The following is a 22,353-nucleotide window of genomic DNA, read 5'->3' on the forward strand; positions in this document are numbered from 1 at the left end:
TGTGGTTAGAGCCTTGTAAAGCTTTTGCGTTCCGTTGCAGGGACTGAAATAAAACAGCACTTGTTTGCATGAATAGCTTTAGAATTTTGTGCGTTCCCATCTCATTTGCATGCAATAGTAGGCCTAAAAAGTTGGGGATCTATTTTGATTATCTTCAGAAAACAGTGGTTACAGATAAATTAATAATCTTCAGCGCGTCAAAAGTGGTCTAGACTTGGATAGAGGTCTGACACTGAGAAATTAAATCACTTGCTAAACTGGTTACCACTGGCAGTGGGTGAAACTACTTCTTCTTTTAGTAGGGTCACTATGTGTGCTCCACTTTGGGTACATATGACCCTCTCAAGCCCTTGATTGGAGATTTTTCTATTAGCAGTGTCTGTTTGACCCACACATGTGCTCTACCCAACCTTCTGCTGCAGTCCAAGGGTATATAGGGCTGCATAGGTGTATAGGGCTACATTTGTTCCTTCTCTACCACTTTGGCCTGAGACAGAGCTCTAAGGGATCCAACTCTTTTTCCCCCCCTTCTCTCTCCCTTTTTTTTTTTTTAAAAAGGTTATTTGGCTTGGGTTAGTAGGCCTGGCTTGCCAGGTTTCAAATGCTGCTCTCTTGTTGGGAGGCTCTCACGATCAACAACAGCCACTCTGAGTGCATCAGTTGCTTGGAGGAATTCCATATCTCCCAAAAGTGTAACTTTGTCCTGGCTCTAAAATCTAGAGCTTGGAGGAACTGGGAGACCAAACTGAAGCTGCTGCTGATGGAGCATTCCCTTTGACCATTCCAGGTCAGGTCAGGATACCCCCATGTATGTCTGTCTCCGAACGGGTTCAGTGACCCTCCAACTTCAACTGAGAAGGGAAAGATCCTTGCCTCTGTCAGGGATGGTGGGATTAGTCCTGGGTACCATCTGTCCTATATGGGTCTTCCCAGTTTCCATATTGAGTTCCTTGCGCAGTATATTAGCAGCAGTTTGCCAGACCTCCGGCTTCACTACACCAGGAAACTAGGGTCACACAGTCTTCTCCAGCAAACCCCCAACACAAGGAGACCTTTGAGGAACAGGAAGCTAGGGCGGAAAAGAGTCTACTCCTTCCGATTTTGTCTTCATTGCCTGACGAGACAGTCACACTTCTGCCACCTTTGATGGCCGATGATTTCCGTCAATTATAGGACCTTGCAAAGAGGGTTATAGACACCATTCAGATACCACTGGAGGAGGTTAAAGACTCACATCACAAGCTCCTGGACATTTTGCAGTCAGTGACACCTACCCAGATTGTGTTGCCTATTAATGAAGTGCTCCTGGATCCAGCAAAGACTGTTTGGCAAACTCCTGTCACCGTACTACCAACTTGTAAACTGGCATAGAAGAAATATTATGTTGTCCCATGGGGACTCCGAATTTTTGTTTTCCCACACCCAAACTAATTCCCTGGTGGTGGATGCTGCAGACAGGCACGGTAGACATTATTACTCTAGGTCTGCTCCTTATGCCAAGGACCAGAAAAGGTAAAACCTTCATGATGGGAGGCCTCCTCATCCAGGACCTTCAGATTTCAGATCGCAAACTATCAGGCAACAATGGCCAAGTATGACTACATGAATTACAACAAATTTGCATCCTTTATTGTACATCTTCGACAGGAGCATAGAAAACAATTCCAGGTCCTCATTAAGTAGAATTTTTAGCCAAAATCTCTGTCCAAGTGTCCTTGGGTGCCGTGGACCCCAAGAAATGAAATGTAGAACTGGAAGGGACCTTGATAGGTCATCTAATCCAATCTCCTGCATTGAGGTAGGACTGAGTATTATCTATTCTAGACCGTCCCTGACAGGTTTTTTGGCTAACCTGTTTTTAAAAACCGCTAATGACAGAGATGCCACAACCTCCCTAGATAATTTGTTGCAATGCTTAGCTACTCTTACAGTTAGGAAGCTTTCCTGATGTCTAACCTAAATCCCCCTTTCTGAAATGTAAGGCCTTTACTACTTCTCTTGTCCTTGGTAGTTAAGGAGAACAATTTATCATCTTCATCTTTATAACAACCATTTACATATTGAAGTCCCCACTCAGTCTTCTCCAGACTGAACAAACCAGTTTTTTTGAATCTTTCCTCATAAGTCATGTTTTCCAATAATTTTTGTTCTCCTTTGGACTTTCTTCAGTTTGTCTATATCTTTCCAGAAGTGTGATATCCAGAACTGGACACAGTACTCAAGTTGAGGCCTTATCAGTGCTGAGTAGAGTGGAAGAATTACTACTTGTCTTGCACTCATGTGCAGGGTGTCGTGGCTACAGTTGTCGAGATTCCTGAGAGAGTCTCAGAATGTGATTGAGGATCTCTCATTTGATGATCAGAAGCTTTGCTTGGGAGCTATGGATGGGTCCATGCAAAAACTGAAGGACTCCAGGGCCACGTTGAGGTCTCTGGATATATACACCCCTACAAACGAGGAGATTTAGCAGGTCTCAGACTGCCCAGAGATTGCACTCAAGTCAGTACTTTTGTTTTCACAGAGCCACTGAACCTGCTAGAAAAAGACAGATTCCAGAGAAAAAGAACTTCCTACCCTCCTTCACTAGTACCCAGTCATTATCAAAACAATAATTTTGACAGATTGGTTGAGGGCTCGACTTCTTCCTCACCTCTAGTTTGCAAGCTGCAACCATTTGTCTCCTTCACCACTTCAGGAGACTACCCTTCCCATTTCCAATAGGCCTGGCAGCATAATACAACAGGTCATGGATGTTATAACATCGGGGTACACCATCCATTTCACATCCCTCCACATCCATCCCCCTTCTCCATCCTTCTTCAGGGACCCTTCTCACCAGACTGTATTAAGTCAAGAGGTACACTCCCTCCTTTGTTTAGGAGCAATAGAACCAGTCCCATCCCCTCAGGGGAAAGGGTTTTACTCCCTTTTATCATGCCAAAGAAGGCTGGAGAGTGGAGACCTATCTTAGATCTAAGATGACTGAACAAATTTGTAAAGTCTGAAAAGTTCCAGATGGTGGTTCTGGCACACATCAGATACCTGTGCTTCACCATGGGCTGGGATCATTTTCATTACTGAGTACTCATGATCTGGTATAGTGCGCTATTATCCTTTGGGGAGGCAAAACACGAGCTTCATTGTAGCAAGCAGTAACACACCAGAGGTCCATCTCAGCAGTCCCTTGAAGAGATTGTGGACCCCTTTGATCTTCCTACGTTGGCGACAAAGACTAGGTGGTTTCAAAATTGTTTGGTCCTGTCCAGATCTCTTTCCAGCCCCAAGGGTGTTCACGAAGGGTTTAGCAGGATTGGCTGCTTATCTTTGTAAGAAGCAATTTTAGTTTTCCCATATCTCGACAACTGGTTACATAAGGGCCAATTTTATGAAGCCATACTAACTTACACCCAGGTCTCTCCCTCTTCCAGGAGTTGGGTCTCCAACTAAACGTAAAGAAGTCCAAGTTAGTCCCGGTACAGAGAATACAATTCCTTGGGACATATTTGGATTTTTTGGCAGCCAGGGACTTCCTTCTCACAGACAGATTAACAACTTTGAATCTGGTTTGGACAATTCAGGGAAGCCCTAGTACTATAGTAAGGAATGGCTTACAGCTCCTGGGTCATGTGGCAGCTTGCACCTTCATGACCAAGCATGCAGGATTACACCTTGGCTACTTTCAAGGCTGGTTCATGAAGTCCTATTCCTCAACCAGAGTTAAGTTGGATAAACAGGTCACAGTTCCCTGCCAGGTGGGGAACTCCATGGATTGGTGGAAAGATCAGCACAAAGTCTGTGCAGGTGTCTTTTTCATCTGCCCAGTTCCAACAATAATTGTGACAATGGACACATCACTGTTAGATTGGGAGCATCCTATTCGATTCATCTACCTGTATTTTTTCCCTAAACCACATAAATCTCGGCAGGGGACTTTTCTTCATATGTTAGATGTACCATGGGCATCGGCCTTTTATCTGGATAGGACCAAACAATTTTGGAAATCACCTAGACTCTGTCTCCAATGCAGAAAGTTCAGAGAGGTCCACAATCTCTTCAGAGGACTGTTGAGATGGATCTGTGGGTGTATTACTGCTTTCTACAATGCAGCTGGTGTTTTGCCTCTGCAAATGATTATAGGACGCTACCAGATCACAAGCAACTTTCACGGTGCTACTCAGAAACATTTCAGTGTCTGAGATATGCAGCGCTGCTACATGGGCTTCAGCACATACATTTTCTAAATTGTGCGTTGGTCCATCAGAGCTGGTGCGGAACTTGGTTCTGTTGTATGATCTTCAGTCCTGGTCTTGATTCTGATTCCATGTGAGGATGCTGTTGGGGAGTCACCTGAAGTGGAGCACCCACAGGGACGCTACTCATAGAAGAAGAAAAGGTTTCTCACCTTGTGCAGTAACTGTGGTTCTTTGAGGTGTGTGTCCCTGTCGGTGCTCCACTACTCACCCTCCTTCCCCTCTGCTTTGGACTGTTCTTGCTGGATGTTTGACTAGAGAAGGAACTGAGGGTGGTTCGCCCACACAGCCCTAGATACTCTTGTGGCACAGGGTTGTCTAGAGCGCATGTGCAGGCCAAACAGACACTGCTAATGGAAAATCTCTGATCAAGGGCTCGAGAGGCACATGCGTACCTGAAGTGGAGCAGAAGGTGAGTAACCTGTTTTTACATTTATAAACTTTTTTGTAAATACATGACATGGATTATCCACTAAGAAATTAATAACTTTTTTAGTTTAAGACTACTGAACTGAACGAAATAGATCATGTTCTCTTTTAAGAATCTTTAAAATTTTTTTTTTTTTTTTACCTTTAGAAAGTGTCCCATAATTGCTATTTGATGACCCAGTCTTGCAGCTCCTGTTTACATACGTTCCATTGAGGCTGTGTGTGCACAACTATGGCATCAGTGTTCTGATGTTTTAATTTTCATATTGCTTTTTTCTTCGGAAAAGTCTCTCTTCTAGGCACTTAAGAAAAAACAAATCTAGAGGAGGGTTTTTTTGACATATTTTAATATCTAAGGTGCATTTTAAATGTTTAGAAAAAGCTAAAAATCCATCTTCTTTTTTAAAAAATAAACTAAACATAAAATAGTAAGTAATGAAGGCACAAAACATTCATCCGAAAATTTGTATAGGGCTTTATGGCCCTGAAAATTAATTACAGGGGTTTAGGATTAAGTGTCAACATTTTTTAAAAAAAAATTCTACTGCTGAGATTTTACTGTCAGATCTAATCTGAGATCATTTTTTATGCCTGGGTTAGTAACTCATGAAAATTTACACATCTTCATATATTAGTATCATAATTTGTAATTTGATAGAAACTAAAATGTTGAGTAGTTGCTGTTAAAGGTTTTATTTATTTTAGCAATCAGATAAAATTGCACCAAGAGCAATATAGTCCAAAGAGATTTTATAATAAATGTTAGTGCAATATTGTTGTAGTACACAAAATATCTTGATAGAAATGAAAATTTTGATATTTAATTTCCATAACCAAAAACATGTTTGATGCTTTGCTGCAAAAATTAAACTTTCAGTTTTTCCACGTTTTTAGATTAAATAAAATTATGAATCAGGTGGCCATTCAACGGAAGAAGCAGTTTGTTGAAAGAGTACACAGTTACTGGTTACTTAAAAGACTGTCTAGGAATGGTGTTCCTCTGTTGAGAAGGCTGCAGTCCAGTTTACAGTCACAAAGAAACATACAACAGGTACGTAGCACACTTTTTACTCAAAACACAGATTTCAAGTCTTTTAATTTAATTTCATTTTGTAAAGAAAACACAAGAAAAATTTCTAGGAAACTAGCTTTGAATAAAATTTGATTTTCCTTTAAATTATCATCTGATGGATAATGTCCTCTGAATTCTAATTTAAGATCATTTAGTCTTGACAAATATTTTTTAGGCCTCATTAGATTACAAAAATATTTTTTTGTATTTATCTTGGGTATGTTGTAGCAGGGAAATACTGTTTGCCAAATTCTTCGTACATCATCTATAATAATATTCAGGTTATTGTATCCCACTCATTATCAGGGTCTGAGTGTTTTACACCTATGGTACACTAATAAAGACCCAAAAATGCATTTTTTATTTTAAGATCCATTGGAAACACATGAAGCAAATTCAGTGGTTGCCAAATGGAAAAGAAAATAAGGAAAGCTTTTGGAGGTATATTTTACAAATGGGGGAAGGCAGGGTTATCTAGTGATTAGAGCAGTGGATTGGCATTCAGGAGACAATTCAGATTCATTCTCCAGCTCTGCTACTGCACTGCTGGGTGGCCTTGGCCAAGTCACTTCCCCTCATTGTACCTCAGTTCCTGATTTGTAATTGGGGATAATGATACTGATGTTCTCTGTAAAGTGATTTGAGATGTACGGGGATGAAAAATGCTATGTAAAATCAAGATGATATAAACATGACCTGAAACTTTTTTTAAATCCCAAAGGCTTTCTCCTGCTCCTGGTGTTTGGTGGCAGCAGAATTAAGCCATAAACAGTCCAGGGTGAAATTCCCCCCAATGCAGAGAACCCAGCAGAGATCGATGTACCATTTCAATACTCCTAAAACCATTTTATGATGCCTTAAGTGGGACTAAAATTATACAAAGGCCTTGTACTGGCTTTTTGCACATTGCACCCTAGCAAAATCACATTTAGGTTGACTTAAAATTATAAATATATTTAGAAAATGAAGTACATGAAAAACAAAAGAAAAAAATATTATCCTTTGCCATCCAATTTCAGGGTCTTAATCAGGAGTAGGAAGCAACTTGTACTTTGTTTCAGGGGTTTGTGAGGTCGTCATCTCCTGTGCAAATAACACATAACCCTGACCTTGGGTCTTGACGTGCTTAAAAATGTGTCTAATTTTAAGTCCTTAGTAGATTCTGTAAATGAGTTAACGCCCCAATCCTGCAATCTGAATCATGAGGGCAGAGCCTTCCCCCACTCTGATTCAGGATGGTTCACGCAGTGCAGATTTCATCCTGCATGGATAAAAATGCAGGAGTTTTTTGGTCTTTTTTAAAAAGAGCTGAGAATATATGTGACTGTTTCTTTCAGTTTGTGCTCTTACTTAAAAGTGAGCCCCATAATTAGTTATAAAGTAGTCTTTACTTTTAAAGCTGTGCTCTTTTCATGAAGAACTCTTTATCAGAAGAGTTTTGTGTAATTTTATATTGTCATTTAAATTATGATTATATAAAAAAACTATTAAAGTGAAAATTTCCCTCAGTGCATCAAGAACACTGTTTATACTGTACTATTATTTGCTAATATATCACTCGCTGGTAGCCTGACTTGGGGGGGTTTATGATCATTGTTGCTTTGTCACTTCCTTTGTTCTTCTCTTTGTCCCTTTCTCCCCTTCTCACATTTCTTCTCTCTTTTTCTTTTATGAAAACCCCATTGATGCAGATTGTGACATCCAAAGTAGTTATTTATAGAGGTAACATAGCTGATTGATAAGACTGACAAATTCTCTGCTAGAATAGACATTGGATATAAATCAGCCAGTCATTTATCTTTCTCCTCTCTTCTTACTTCCCCATTCTGGTGGTGTAGAATTTTTTTAATGTGTAATTTTGATTTTTTAAATATCTTAGATTTTGAATTTTTGATGTTCTACACAACTAGGTACTGATCCTGCACCACTGAAGTCAATGGGTGAAGGATCAAGCTCCTATAGAAGACTATTTGAATAATGTCTCACTAATCTAAATTGGGTCAGAAATTGAATAGCTCATTGCACTATAAAACAGATAAACTGTACAACTATAAAAGTCTTGTGTAATCTTCTAGTTTTAAATACTAGAAATTCCAGCTTAGAAGACATAATGTTACACATTAATGAAGTATTTGCAACTAAAAAAATCCCCCATTTTAAAGTGACTTCAGTGGGAGCTATGTGTGTGCCCAGCATGTCTAAAAATCAGGACAATTGCTTAAGTATGGACATAAGGCTTTTTAGGCTTCTGTTTCTGAAAAAGTTGGTCCCATTAATTGGTGGATGGGAAAGAAAACACAAAATAATTCTGCTTTTGGGATGATGTCTCGAATCATACATTTTAAAACTTCGTAATATTTAACAGTGAATAATTTAAATTAATTGGCAAGTACTACATAGTACTCCTGGGGGAATTCTGCACCATTGAGCAATGCAGAATTTGTGTAGAATTAATGTTCTGCACAGAATTTCATTTTTCCTGGCAGAATTGGTACTGCAGAGCTGCTGGCCATCGCTAGGGGCCACTGGACCCATCAGAGTCTGACTCTCCAGCTCGCAAATACAGGACACTGCTGGGGAGAAGGAAAGGGGGAGCTGGAGGTTTCCAGGCAGCTGCAGTTCCCAGCATGTCCTGAAGGAAGAATGTGGTGTGCAGGAAACTCTGTACAACCCTGGCACCCAGCATCAGGCTGTTTCTCTCTCTGGATCCCTGGGCTCTGGGCAGTAGGGGCTGTGGGTAGCTGTGCTTTGGGGGTAGAGGGTGTCTGGGCTGGGAGGGGCACCCCACAGCTGGGTTCTGGGGAGGGAGGGATGTGGGTGTCTGGGCTGCAGAGTGCTCCGCAGCAGGCTCTGCTCTGGGGGAGAGGGGGTGTGTGTGTGTGTGTCTGAGGCTGGAGTGGCAGAGTTTTGCCCCAAGATGGTGCCCAGCAGGCAAGTGTGACACACCCATTCTGAGACACCCAATGGAGAAAGAGGAACTGGGTTGTCATAAGGGTTTCTTTAACTCTACTCCTGGAGGAATCTTTTTTGTTGTCTGTATAGTTACAGACATACTTACTGACAGGCATTTTGAAATAATTTACCAAAATAATTGTAACTGGTGTGATTATATTGTGTTGTTTTGACAAATAAAATATGCAGAACTTTGCAGAATTTTAAAATATTATGCGCAGACTTTTTAATCTTTTGTCACAGAATTTCCCCAGGAGTAATATAATGGAATTTTAATGGCAGGATGAAAGCACTCTATATTGGCACTCCAATTGTATCAACAACTATAGTTTAGATTGTTGAAGTGTTTTCATTTTAAACCCCTCTTCTGACTCACTTTCAAAAACTTTTGCTTGCTAAACTGAAATTCTGCAGAACTGAGAAATTCTGTGCCTTTCTCCAAAGGTGAGTGTGTAGTTGATTGGTTTTTTTTTTTTTTTTTTTTTGAACTTAATGAAAACATGGTTCAGCCATTCTTGACTAAGAATTCTGTGTGGGGGGGGGAGGGGAGAACATATCCACTTTACAAAAAATGGGTGTATTGGAACAGCTTGCTGAAAATGTAACAGTGAACTCTGGATGCTTATGTTCAAAATTTTAAAGTCAAATATTAGAAAATATTGGCGTGATTTAATATAATGGATTAATCTTAATGAGTCACTTCTCTTTTAAAATGTGCTCAAATATTAGGTCAATCAACAGATTGCTACAGCCTAAAGAGATTTAACTGAAATAAAGATGTATACTAAACATACGTTTTTAAAACTTGATTTGTAACCCTTGAACAGCGACCCTTTAGCTTGCCTGTCTGGCAGTATTAAACACTTTTTGCTACAGCTGCTTTTTTACTTTTAAGTTGTGCAGGTTGTACTTTAAGTATTTAACAAGCAACTTCAGATACCACAATGTATGTATCCTTTTAAGCATCTAAATGTCAATACATACTGCTCTTTATAATAATTTGGTATAAAAAAAATTTTAAATAGGTTTGGTGTTTCCTGCATTGTTGTGAGTTGTTTCTGTAGTTTAGGATTAACCAATAAAGATAAAATCTCAGTGTAATAAAATTTCATAATAGGATTTTTTAAGATTTAATCTGAAAATAAATTCCACAAACAAGAACCCTAATTAGAAACTGAGATTGGTTGTACGTAAGCTGTTTCAACTGAAGAGGCCATTGGTCCATTTTAGTTAATGCCCAACAAATGAGAGTGAGAACTTTTTACACTTTCTTTTCATTTCGCCTTAGGGAGTAGCTGCCTCATACAAACAGATTGTGAAATATATTTGGTAGATGATGAGCCTCCAATTGTTTTGAAATGAAATAGAAAGATTGAAGTTTTATTTGTTCCTTATTTCTTCAGACTCAAAAGTAACTCCTTCAAAAGAGGGTTATAATATTTTCAAGTGTCAGTTTTATGTATGCACCTGTAAGGTTGGAGGAGAAATTACAAACATTTTAAAGTTGTTTAAAATGATTTTCCTAGATTGAAAGTACCTAGTATAGAAGAGGACTAATAATAGAAACCTGAATATAATGTTCTTTTTCAAATAGTGTCCCTGTGGATGCTCAGCTTCAGCTGTGCCTGTGCCTTTGATCAGAGATTTTTGGTAGCAGTCCCTGTATGGCCTAGTCATATATCCCACACCTTTCTGGGCACTGTGCTGAGGCTGTATGGGTCTGCAGAAGGCAAACCACTCTGTCCCTTCTCATCTACCTTTGGCCCAAGACAGAGTCTATGGACTTGTTCGCTAATATTTAGCTTTTTCTCAATCTCTTATTGTTACTTACCTTAGTGTTATGGTTGTTGGAACAATTGTTACCCTTGTTTTTTCTAACCCCTCCCAAAAAAACCAGCAACCCACCACACACAACTTTATATTCATAGAGATAGTTATATAGATTTCCCCTTCTAAGGGTTACCTTGTCATTCGTTTTGCTCTGGAATGTTGAGCTCCCTGAGATTCAAGAGATGTCTCTCCTGTCGTCAGGCTATTTCAGTAAGTAACAGACACTCCCAGTTCCTCCGTTGTCTGGGTAATATTCATTTCCTCAGGAAGTGCAAGATCTGCACTTCCTTCAAGGGTAGATCCCGAAAATATAGAGAAATAAAGTTTAAACTCCTAATCATGGAGCAAGCTTTATGTCCAGCTTTGGATCCAGGAGCAGGGGGACCCCCTGTGCATAGACTGCCCAGTACAGCTAGTGCTGTCCCCACATGGACATCTTGGTCACTGGACGCTGGTAGAGATGTAGGTGGTACTGCAACACTGAGTACATCTACAGGACCAAAGTCCTCATCTACATCTGCCTCTAAGCCGAAAGAGGTAAGGATAAACGTCCAAGAAGGCCACGGAAACTTCAGGTCCCAAGGGGAGTTCCATGCAGGCTCCGCGTGAGGCTAGCACAGCAAAGGCATAGAGGAGTCAGTACTCTAAGACAGACTCAGTACTGAGTTTGGATACCAGTACCCAGAGCGGCAAAGACAAGACTGAAAAGATCAAGCCCATCCCTGAACAGTACGTGGAACTGAGAACAAGAAAATCAGTGGTATCAAAGACTGCTCACCTACCTATAGTACTAAGCGTTCCATACAAGCAGCATTAGTATCGAAGCTGTTCTCCACAGGTTCCCACTTGGTCCAGTCTTTGATACCATCAGTAATGCAAAGATTTAGGTACCCTAAGGTTCTAATAATGTCTTCTGAGCCAGTCCCCCCCTCTGTTATCGAGTGCTTGGTGTTTGTCAATATCAGGACTCTCTTGGTCAATGACTCCTTTATGACCTAGGGCACCACGTTCCCCCTCATCTCTTCTTCAAGCCAAACAACTGCCCCCCCCCCCCTTAGAATATGCGGGAAAGGACTCATCACACTCTCAAATTTTGGTACAGGTTCCCCTGCCTATTCTAGAACAGATCACTTTCCTTTCTATACTAGTGTACGAGGACAGACCTCAGATGACACCCACACGGCAGGAACACAGATGGCTACCTCCACCTATACCTTTTGGGCCCCGGAGTGCTGTTGTTGGGGTCCGTGGGCATTGTGTCACCAACAGTTTACATCAAGGTCCTCGCAACACCAGAGAGAACAGAGAAGAGCCCCTTTGCACCACCTATCCCAGAGGAACAGACCTGTGAGGAGCAAGAAGCAAGGGCCAATAAGGAGGTTGCACCTCTTACTAATATTTCTTCCTCCTCTCCTGATGAAACTCTATAACTCCACCATCTTCTGACAGATGAGTTCAGGCATTTTCTTAAACTGATGAAGTAGATTGCTGACATGCTGCAGATTCCCTTAGAGGAGGTTTAGGAGTCCCACCATAAATTTCTAGATATTTTACACACTTGAAAGTCTTTCAAGATTGCCTTTACAGTCAGTGAAGCTCTTGTGGAGCCCATTAAGATGGTTTGGTAAATCTCTGCTATCGCACTGCCTTCCTGCCAGAGAGTAGTTACAAAGTATTATGTTCCAGCTAGGAAATCGGAGTTTCTATTTTCTCGCCCAACTCAAAATTCCATTGTCATGCACACCATTAATGAATGAGGCAGACAATATAACTCAAAGGACCACAGGAGACTCAATCTTTTTGGTCAAATCATATGCTTCAGCCACACTTCAGTGCAGGATAGCAAAACATCAGGCACTCGTGGCCAAATATGACTATATTTAAATGGTGATAAATTCAGTTCTTTTATTGAGCAGCTGCTGGAAGAACATCAGGACCAGTTTAAGTCCATTCTACAGGAAGGTCAGCTCCTGACTAAGAGATCGCTCCAGGCCTCCTTGGATGCAGCAGATACTGCAGCATGGTCTATTTCCACTGCAGTAGTCATGAGAAGAGCATCTTGGCTACATCTGTTGGGCTTTCCAAGATAGGTTTAGAGTACTGTCAAAGATATCCCCTTTGGCAGTCACAACCTTGTGAACTTGACAGATACATCTCTCCACACTTTAAAGGACTTGAGAGCCATATTTCAATCCCTAGGGATTTACACTCTTCTCAATAAGAGGAGATTTGGTAGGTCTCCGATACAGGACATGCTCTTTGTGCCAGATATCCTTCTGAATCCCCTGGTGAAGAAACAAAGATACTCAAAAAAACAAACAAACAAACAAAAAAACCCTCCTTCAGTTACAGATACATCTTCTCAGCCATCCGTGTCCCGCACATGACAGTTTTGATGACTTGGTCGAGAATCTCAACCATCCAACCAACAAGGTCTTACAGCTGCAACATCTTATCCTCCTTTTGAATGTTGCCTCTCCCATTTTCAGGACGCATGGGAGCATATATCATCGTACAAATGGGTTTTGGAAATAACATCTGGTTACACTATCCATTTCAAATCTCCTACCCATTCTCCCCCCCTGTTCCTCTTCAGATCAACCTCGAAAAGTCCATTTTGACTCCAGTACAGCATCCAGATTTCATAGGCATATCCCTGGATGCAGTGACAGGCAAAGCATATCTACTGTCCAGCACATTTCTTGCCTTAGCGAATTTCATCTGAAAGATTCAGGGAAGTCCTCAAGCAACACTAAGAGATTGTCTTCAACTGCTAGGGCATGTCCAATATGCGTCTTTTTAGTGCAGCATGCCAGATTACACCTCCAAGGTCTACAGGGACGACTGAATGGTTCGCAAACCAAGTACACAGTCTTGGCAGATTACTCTCTGTTCCGCAGTGGGTTCTACAAGCACTCAACTGGTGGAAGGCCTGGAACAGAACTGCACAGGTGTTCCATTCTTGTGGATTCCCCCTACATTAGATGCTTCACTTTTGGGATGGGGGCACATCTGAGACCTCACAATGTACAGGGACAATGGTCATTACAAGAGCAGTTTCTCCACATCAGTCTCTGGAATTGAGAGCCCTCAAAAATGCTTGTCTACACTTCTTTAGCACTAATCAAGTCAAAGTCAGTAAAGATAAATGATCGACAATGTGGCATGCATATCAACCATCACCATCTCTGTGCCAAAGCGATAAAACCCTGAAATTGGTGTATAGCCAGCCACATAGTCATCTCAGCTTCTTACCTCTTAGATATTCAGAACACCATAGCAGATGACTTCAGCAGACATTTTCCTCTAAATTATGAATGGGAACTGAACTCCAGATTCTTCCACAAGGTGTTCTTAGCCTGGGGGTTGATCTGTTTGCCATGGCAGCCGGCACAAAATGCATCAGGTATTGCTCTGGAGGGAGGAGGCCCCAATTTACAGTGGACTCATTCCTCATCTCATGGACGAAAGGACTTTTCTGTGTGCATCTACCTACATTGTTACTGTTAAAGGTTCTCAGTAAGAAACCAAGATCAATCCAGAGTGACACTGATTGCACCAGTATGGCCAAGACCGGTCTGGTATCTATATATGATCAGACTAATCTCTCACCCTTCAAGGAGGCTTCTGATCAGTCCTCACCTACTGACTCAGGATGCTGGCTGAGCATTTCACCCCAGCCTGCAGATTCTGAGGCTCCAAGCATGGGTCCTCAAAGGTTCTCTGCAATAGAGAGATCCTGTTTGTCAGAGGTACAACATGTTTTATTAAATAGTAGAAAAGAATCTATAAGAAATACTTGTCTCCAGGAAAGAAAATATTATCTTTGGTGTAACAGTATTCACAGCCGACTTGCTCTCCTCTTCACAGGGTATTGGATTACCTACTGGAACTGAAAGCATCAGGACTTTCTTTGAATTCCATTAGGGTTCACTTAGCAGTAACAACTTTTCACACACCTATAGGTTTTTTTTTTCACTCTTAGCTCACCTAACTATTGCAAAATTCCTAAGAGATTTATTGAATATCTCCCCATAAATCACAGATCCTATTCCAAGCAAGGACTTGAACCTAGTTCTTAATTATATCATGAAACACCCTTTTAAGCCACTAGCTATGTGTTCCTTATTAGATTTATCAATGAAGACAGTCTTCCTGATAGCAATCACTTCTGTCCCAAGGGTGGGAGAACTGGGGGACCTTAATGGCAGACCTCGTTTAGGGTATTCACCAGAGAGAAAGTGTCACTACAGGCATATCCAAGTTTTTTAATTTAAAAAAGTAGTTTAATTTAATTTCTAAGGTGTCCTCAGAATTTTATATTAATCAAACCATTCACCTCCCAGTTTTTTTTTTCCAAAACTGCCAGAAAACCATATTCCAATAGATGTCAGGAGGGGCATTAGCCTTCTACCTAGATACGACCAAACTATTAAAAAGATCTCCGAGAATATTTGTGTCCATTGTTATACAGAAACACAGATTCAGTAATTTTAAAACATAGGTTATCAAAATGGATCTCTGATTATATTAAAATTTGTTGTGACAGAACTCATGTTCAGCCCCCTTCAGGAGTGACAGCACATTCTGGAAGAGCACTACCAACATCTATGGCCTAACTTAAGGATGTACCAGTTGCAGACAGCGGTAGAGCGGCAACGTGGTCGTCTGTTCAGACTTATTTTAATCATTATGTTTTGGTACCTGTGGCAAAATCAGATGCTGCTGTAGGTGGTGCAATTTTGTCTTCTGAATTGAACTCTGGTGCAAACCTTCCACCTCCTTATGCGGTTACTGCTTGGGAGTCACCTGAAGTGCTCTACTACCCACCCTTTTCTCCCTTCTGTCATTTATTTTTAATTGAACAATTCGATGTCCAACAATCAGCAGAAGATTTCATGATTCCTTACGTCTCTTTTGTGATCAATGAAGCATCATCACATTTTGATGTGGCAGTGACTTTTTGAGGCAGTTAATTACAGTGATAAATTACTTTTTTAAATTTAAAGTTTTACACTCCATACATTTAAACTCTATTTTTTGAATTCACTAGAAGATACCACAGAAACGTCAACATGTTGTAGAAATCAGGGGACCCTGCTGAAGAATTTAATACAGTGTGGCGCACAGTATATAAAGTCCAGATTAATAGCAGGAAATCAGCAAAAATTTAAAATATTTATAAACTTCTAATCAAAAGTAGAAGTAGTGATATAATTTAATTCAGTTCAATGCAAAAAATATGCATAACATGATATGGCTGTGAACTTAGTTGGAAAAGTTAAGAAATTTAAAATTTTTGCTTCCTAGGAGAACTGGATTGTGCAGACTTTTGGTGTTGAAACAAATGCAATTACATCGGTTTGGAAAAGAAAAGCACAGGAGAGGTTGCTGATGCCAAAGACTGTTGCTCAGTTGAGGCACATTCAAGTGTGCAGTCTGGCAGTTGTTTACCAGTAATTGCACTGGTAAATTTATTTTAATGTTTATATTATAGGCGGTGCTGTTAATGACACTTACATTTGTATTTCACTGACGTTGATTATGAGTTCCTGTTTTCAATTTCGTATTCGCCCTGCTACACTTCAGTTGTGAGAGCTTAAATCTTCCATGCACATTCTCTGCTTCCTTCCAGTTTTTTTTAGAACTGGATTGATTAAATCTGTTTAAGTCCAATGATCTGTTGATGAGAGATAAGTGTGTATGTGTGTGTGAATACATGCTGGCTCCCAGAGAAATTGAGTTATGCTGACTTAAGTTCTGTGTGTGGACCAGAACTCAGAAAAAATGGTTGTCGTTTCTGAGAATGAAGTTAAGAAAAAAATGGGTAGCTTTTCTAGTTTAAAAATTTTTTTCCTACTATTTTTTGAAGAATTTATGTGCCTCCAAAGTTTGCAGTTGGAACTTCACAAAGGGATGGTTCCAGCATGAGAGAGCTCTCTCTTTTGCTGTCCCAGTGAAAAATCTGACCACATTTGGCCATGTTGTAAGCCTCTGAAAATCACCATTTGCACGTGTTCATCAGAGCTTGTTGGATTGAAGGAGATGTATCTATTTTAACCATTGGAAGAAGGTGTGCTGGATACAAGGAGAAAACCCTGAACTCTTCTACTGACTGGTGTGAACTGTGTACACTCCACAATGTTTAAACATTGTGGAGTGTACACAGAAGAGCCACAAGAATGATTAAAGAATTAGAAAACATGATTTATGGTGATAGACTAAAGGACCTTAATCTGATTAGCTGAGAAGAGAAGGTTAAGGTGTGACTTGACTATAGTGTGAAAGTAGCTATGTGAGGAATACACGTTTAATCTAGCAGAGAAAGGTATAACATTATCTAAGGGCTAGAAGTTGATGCTAGACAAATTCAGACTGGAAATAAGATATGGATTTTTAACTGTGTGCAAAGTTAGCCATTGGAACAATTTCCCATGTGTCGTGGTAGATTCTCCATCACAGGAAATTTAATTCAGATTGGATCTTTTTCTAAAAGATACGCTCTAGTAATTATTTTGGGGTAGTTCTATGGCTTGTGTTATACAGGAGGTCAGACTAGATGATCACAGTAGTCGCTTCTGGCCTTGCAATCTATGAAACTTTATTATAGAACTTAACCTTATAACCCTTGTTTTAACACCAGCAAGTATCACTTCCTCCATTTTACGGATGTGGGGTGTAACTAAGAAGTTACACAAGGTCATGCCTGACTGAGCTGGGAGTAGAACTCAGTGGTCATATTCTGTTAGATGTCACAGGAAGCACAATAGAGAAGGTTTAACTCTGTGAGGGCAAATGTTGCCTTAAGCTACCTGTGTTTCTTCAACAACCTGGGCTGCATTGGGGGCTGGTGTGGCCCCGCTGTCAGTTAGTTCAGCCCTGAAGGAGGCTTTCAGTTATGGTGACATTGCTCATAATGATCCCAAACAGCTAGGTAAAAGGTCCATGGGATTCATTAAGGTTTAAATCCCAGTGATGAACTTCCTTAGAACAAACTCTGTCATCTACTGTTAGGCCCACTGTCCCTTCCTGGACAGTAGAAATACTCCTTGGCCTTTAACACTTTTCAAGACCATGAGGATATTAATCAATTTTTCCTGTTCTAAAAATGATTTTTAGTATTGGTAATTATTTTGACCCAGCAGGTTGGGGAAGTAGAGATTTTTGCAGAGAATGGAATAATTGGTTTTCAGTCAGAATAAGATTATTCAAAGGAGAATCACATCCTTTCTTCCTAAATTTCTCTTTCCTTTCATGTCAGGCAGGACATCTTTTTGTTTTTGCCACAGAAAAGAGATTTTTGGAAAAAAGGAACTCTGGAAATCCATATTTAAGGATGTTGACAGAACAAAAAAATTACGCATATCAGAAATTTTTTTTGTTAGACACTAAAATGAGACCTGAAAGGTATCTCAAATCGCCTTACTCTTCTCCGAGGGTGTAAGTAAATACATATCTAAGACCTAGTCTACATTGATTACATTAAGTTGATGTAAGTTACGTCGCTCAGGGGTGTAAAAAAATTGCCCTCCTCAGCGACACAGCTTACATCAACTGAACGTGGTGTCAACACTGCACTATCTCCCGCTGCTTTAGCTTCCGCCTCTCGGAGAGCTGGACTAATAAAGTCGACGGGAGGGTGCTCTGCCATCAACTTACCATGTCTTCATCAGACCCGCTAAATCAATGCCATTGCATCTATCTCAGCGCCGATTTAGGGGTTTAGCGTGCCCGTGTAGACAAGCCCGAAGAAGCCTATGCATCTTTGAGGCGTCTTCCTGTCTAGCTGCCATGAGGCCACTTTGTATTAAAAATAAGGTTTCTCTGTTCATCAAGAGAAGGGAGCCTCTACAACACACAAGGCAGTTACCCATTTCTGAGTCTTTTGCAAGCACTCAAGATTTATTTGAGATTCAGATGATGGACCTTTTGGGAACACTAAGAACTAATGCTAGTACAGACCCTGCTAGTAGAGAAATGCTCTTTTTAAAAATTTAGAAATAAAAATTCTCGTTAGTGGGTCTCCTACTTGACCATCAGAGTTCCTATTGGAATAAAGAGGTTGGCTCAAAATTCTCACGTTCAAACTTTATGAAGTTAGTGCTATTTTTCCTTTTTGCTTATATTTGAGTCTGATTCTGTTCTGTGCCTCTTTGCAATTTGGAAAGAGGAACAAACCATTGTTTACAGATTGGCCTGATGAGAGAGAAAAAACAGCTGATAGATGAGAATTCTTAACTTTAGCAGAGGAGTCAGAGAGATTTACATGTCTTGAAATTGTAATTGTAAGCATTTTGATAAATAAACTATATGGCTGTCCTGTTTTACCATAACTTCTGTAAAACAATACATTATTGTGCTGAGATGTTTGTTTTTTTTAAAAAAAATCACAAAATCGCAGACCCATTGGCTCTTGCCACCTCCTTTTTGTCTTCAAGTGACATAACTTAAAAATGACACTAAAGTCTGAAAAAAATCATCTACCCTTGCTACAAAGAACCTATATTAATATTACTAAAATTGAAAGATGAGAGATTATTTCAGTTTGTGCATTTGACAGCTTTTGTGTTGAGCCGTGTTGTATTTTCACGGTTCTCCCAAGCATTTCCCTTGTTTTTATAGATATATATTTCAAATTTAATGAATCCCTGATTTTATTGTTTTTTATTATTTCTATTCTGGAAGCACCTAAAGTGTCCAACTGTGTTTGTAGCCCATTTTGTTAGGCACTGCTAATCATCTAACAGAAGACAGTTCCAGGCAAGTTGACAAAATTTTCAATTAGCTCCAAAATATCTTTGTAAAATCTGATACTCTGTATTCTGTAAGTAGATCATTCTGTTTCCTGATTAAGGTCTAACTTCAGGACTTTCCAGGTGACTTGCTTTTCCTTTTTGAATACCCTGAATAATCTCTTCCTCTTCTTTTGTAACTGTTTGTTTCTTCCATACAGCGTTATCAATATTTTTCCTTCATATTTGTTCAATTATAGCTAAATACTTCATATATTACACAATTAGTCTTTCTAGAGATACTTAGGAGACCTATGTTCACGGGTTCATAAAGCCTATCAATTTGTTTTAATCTGGTTTAATCTTATTATCTATTTGAACTGATTATTTTCTACATATCCTTATCATATATTTTGTTAATTGATCTTCTGTTGAAATTGTTCTTTTGCCTCCTGCAGCTGAAACTTTCAGGGTTCTAATCCATTGAATCTATAGTCAGAATAGCTTTCTAACTTTATCCCTCTTCCAAGTCTAAGGTTTTCCCTCCCTTGCTACCCACTACTGGAGAGTGTGTGGGAGGGTTGATTTTTGTTTCCAATTCTTCAAAGTCACAGCATTCGTGGTGCCCAGTCACCACTACTCCTTAGCTTACAAAAGGGGGTCAGTTGAGATGACAAGAATTGCTTCTTTTACCAGGACTGCTTCTTGCAATGCTTCTAAATCCTGCTGGTCCAGGAGTTTTGGACCCAGATTCATATACTTTTTGGTATCTCAGCTGCCATTTGTTTTCTAAAGTAAATTCATTTTTGTCTTAAAAGTAACCAGATGGGACCAGATGGGGCCATCCTCCCCTCCAGCACTTCCTTGGACCCACAAACATGCAGGGGAGACTGAGTACACTAGGACTCAGGTGGGGCCGCCTTTGCCTCCCATGTGGCCTTGGGGTGGGGGATGGGGACTACAGAGAGGAACCAGCAAGAGACTCCTGCTGGTAGAGGAGAAGCAGCAGAAGTAGGGACCTTTGTTCCTTTGGACATTAGGATAACTTTCTACAGTTTTGACTGGACTTTCTCTGTCATATGCTGATTGGCTGTTTTGCTTCAATCCTCCCCCTCAATCTCTTCAGCTCAGCTTCACACCATACCTAACCCATTCTTCTCCTATGCCCAGTCTTTCTCACCCCGCCTTTCCTTCCCTTTTCTTTCTGTTGAGTTTATCCCCTCCTAACCAACAACCGCCCCCACCCCGCCCAATTATGGAACTAAAACATTTGTTGTTGGCACATTGTTCATTCTGCTTGTGTATTCTACCTCCTTTGCCCTCCTTTCTACCTTCTCTGTTTAGATTATAATATCTTCAGGGCAGGGACTGTCTACTACTCTTCGTTTGCACAGTGTGGCCCTGTATTTAGTTGGTCCTTGAGCACTATCATAAAAACATTTATTTAGAATAATAATAAATAGTGTGAAACCGAAAGCAGTCAAACCTTACTCCCAGGTAAGGAATTTAGAAGTAGTAAGGAAATACACTGGCTTGTAAGGGAGCGGGAGGTTTGTACCATAATTGTTTTGAATGCAATATTTGAATTGCCAAAAATAGAGAATGGTTTGCTGTTTTTAGAAATAAGTAAAAAATAATTGGCATTTCCTGTTATGTTCCAACTTTAGAAACTATGGTTATTTTCTTACAGAGAGAAGATGATGAAGAAATGCAAGCCCTAAAGGAGAAGTTAAAGTACTGGCAAAGGCTGCGCCATGATCTGGAGAGAGCACGTTTGTTGATTGAACTTATACGTAAACGTGAAAAATTAAAAAGAGAACAGGTAAATGGATAACTTCAATTTGGTGAAACTTTGTTGAAGGAAAAAGGAAGATTGCTGATGGATTTCTTTTTTAAAGGAAAAAGACTCTACTGTCTGTCTCATTGATGTTAAACAATAACAAAATCACGCATAGTATAAAGAATTTAGACTGAATTTAGGCCATTATGTTGGGCAGTCCATTATTAAGTAAATTAAAATAGCACCTTTCTACGCATCAGATCTGAAGTAGAGTGTGTGTGTTGCATTTATTCACTTTTGTGTGAAAAATAATTGGTATTTTTAATTCCTATTAATCCTGTAGAGACAACACAGAGGGCAAAGAAGCACAGTGGGAGTAAGGGCCAGTCGTTTACACTTGTATAAACATAATGAAGTCAGTGGCTTTGCCCTAGTGTAAAGGAATGCATAATTTGGCCTGCAGAATCTTCATACTGGTGGTGGTAGGTGAGAAGGAAAGAACACAGCATGACTCTCAGAGCCAAAATTGAGTTTGCAGTGCTGGCACTTACAAAAACCACAATTTAGTTGTAAATGGGGCACATGAGCTCTGGAATCACTCACATATTAAATATGAAACCCCAGGATGACATTTTTCCAAAATTACTTTTCAGAATGTAATTGCACTTTTATTATGAGTTAATATAGTCCATTGGTAATAGTCTTGACTACATACTGAAGTTTAATGCCTTAATATATTAAAAGATAACAAAGTCCTATACATCCCCTTATCAGTCAATTGATGTCTAAAAGGATATCTTTCATATCGAAAGTATCACTGATATTGAAATCAAGATTATCCAGGAAATTGTTGCTTTTAATGTTGAATACAAGAAGTATGTTCTTAAAATATTCTGAAACCACTTTTTATAGAGGATTATTTAAAACTTTCTTTACAGTTATTAAAACAATATATGATTATCCCTATAGGAGGATCAAACCTTTGAAGTAATTAGTGATTTTGATCTTTATAAACAGCTTTTATTTTTTCTGGAAGTTTAAGTAGAACAGACCTTAGGTGTAGAATTGTAATATTTTTACTTTTGGATATCAGTGCTATAAACTCATTTGGCATAGCTTGCATGTGGCACCATGTTTGAGTTTTGCACTGTTTTAAAAAAAATGTATTTTTCTTGGTTTCTCCGATGAAGTGAGCTGTAGCTCACGAAAGCTTATGCTCAAATAAATTTGTTAATCTCTATGATGTCCTCCTTTTCTTATTTTTTTGTATATTTGGTCTTGTTCTATAAAGCCGCTTTTTTTGTAGCC

The 22,353-nt window shown here is 39.7% G+C and overlaps 1 protein-coding gene across 9 annotated transcripts in view; it reads left to right on the top strand.

The window, feature by feature from the left end:
• Positions 1-22,353, top strand: part of BRD1 (bromodomain containing 1) — a 106,305-nt gene that overhangs the window by 24,051 nt on the left and 59,901 nt on the right. For 5 of the 9 annotated variants that reach the window (XM_073328328.1, XM_073328329.1, XM_073328331.1 and 2 more), the window contains exons 3-4: positions 5,574-5,730; positions 20,956-21,087. In XM_073328328.1, coding sequence (XP_073184429.1) covers positions 5,574-5,730; positions 20,956-21,087 — 289 coding nt within the window. Of the gene's footprint in view, positions 1-5,556; positions 5,731-15,889; positions 16,002-20,083; positions 20,176-20,955; positions 21,088-22,353 lie in introns of those variants that run through there. The other 4 variants (XM_073328334.1, XM_073328333.1, XM_073328336.1 and 1 more) reach the window with 4 other exon arrangements.

This window comes from Lepidochelys kempii, chromosome 1, assembly GCF_965140285.1.
Source record: "Lepidochelys kempii isolate rLepKem1 chromosome 1, rLepKem1.hap1, whole genome shotgun sequence".
NCBI lineage: Eukaryota > Metazoa > Chordata > Testudines > Cheloniidae > Lepidochelys > Lepidochelys kempii.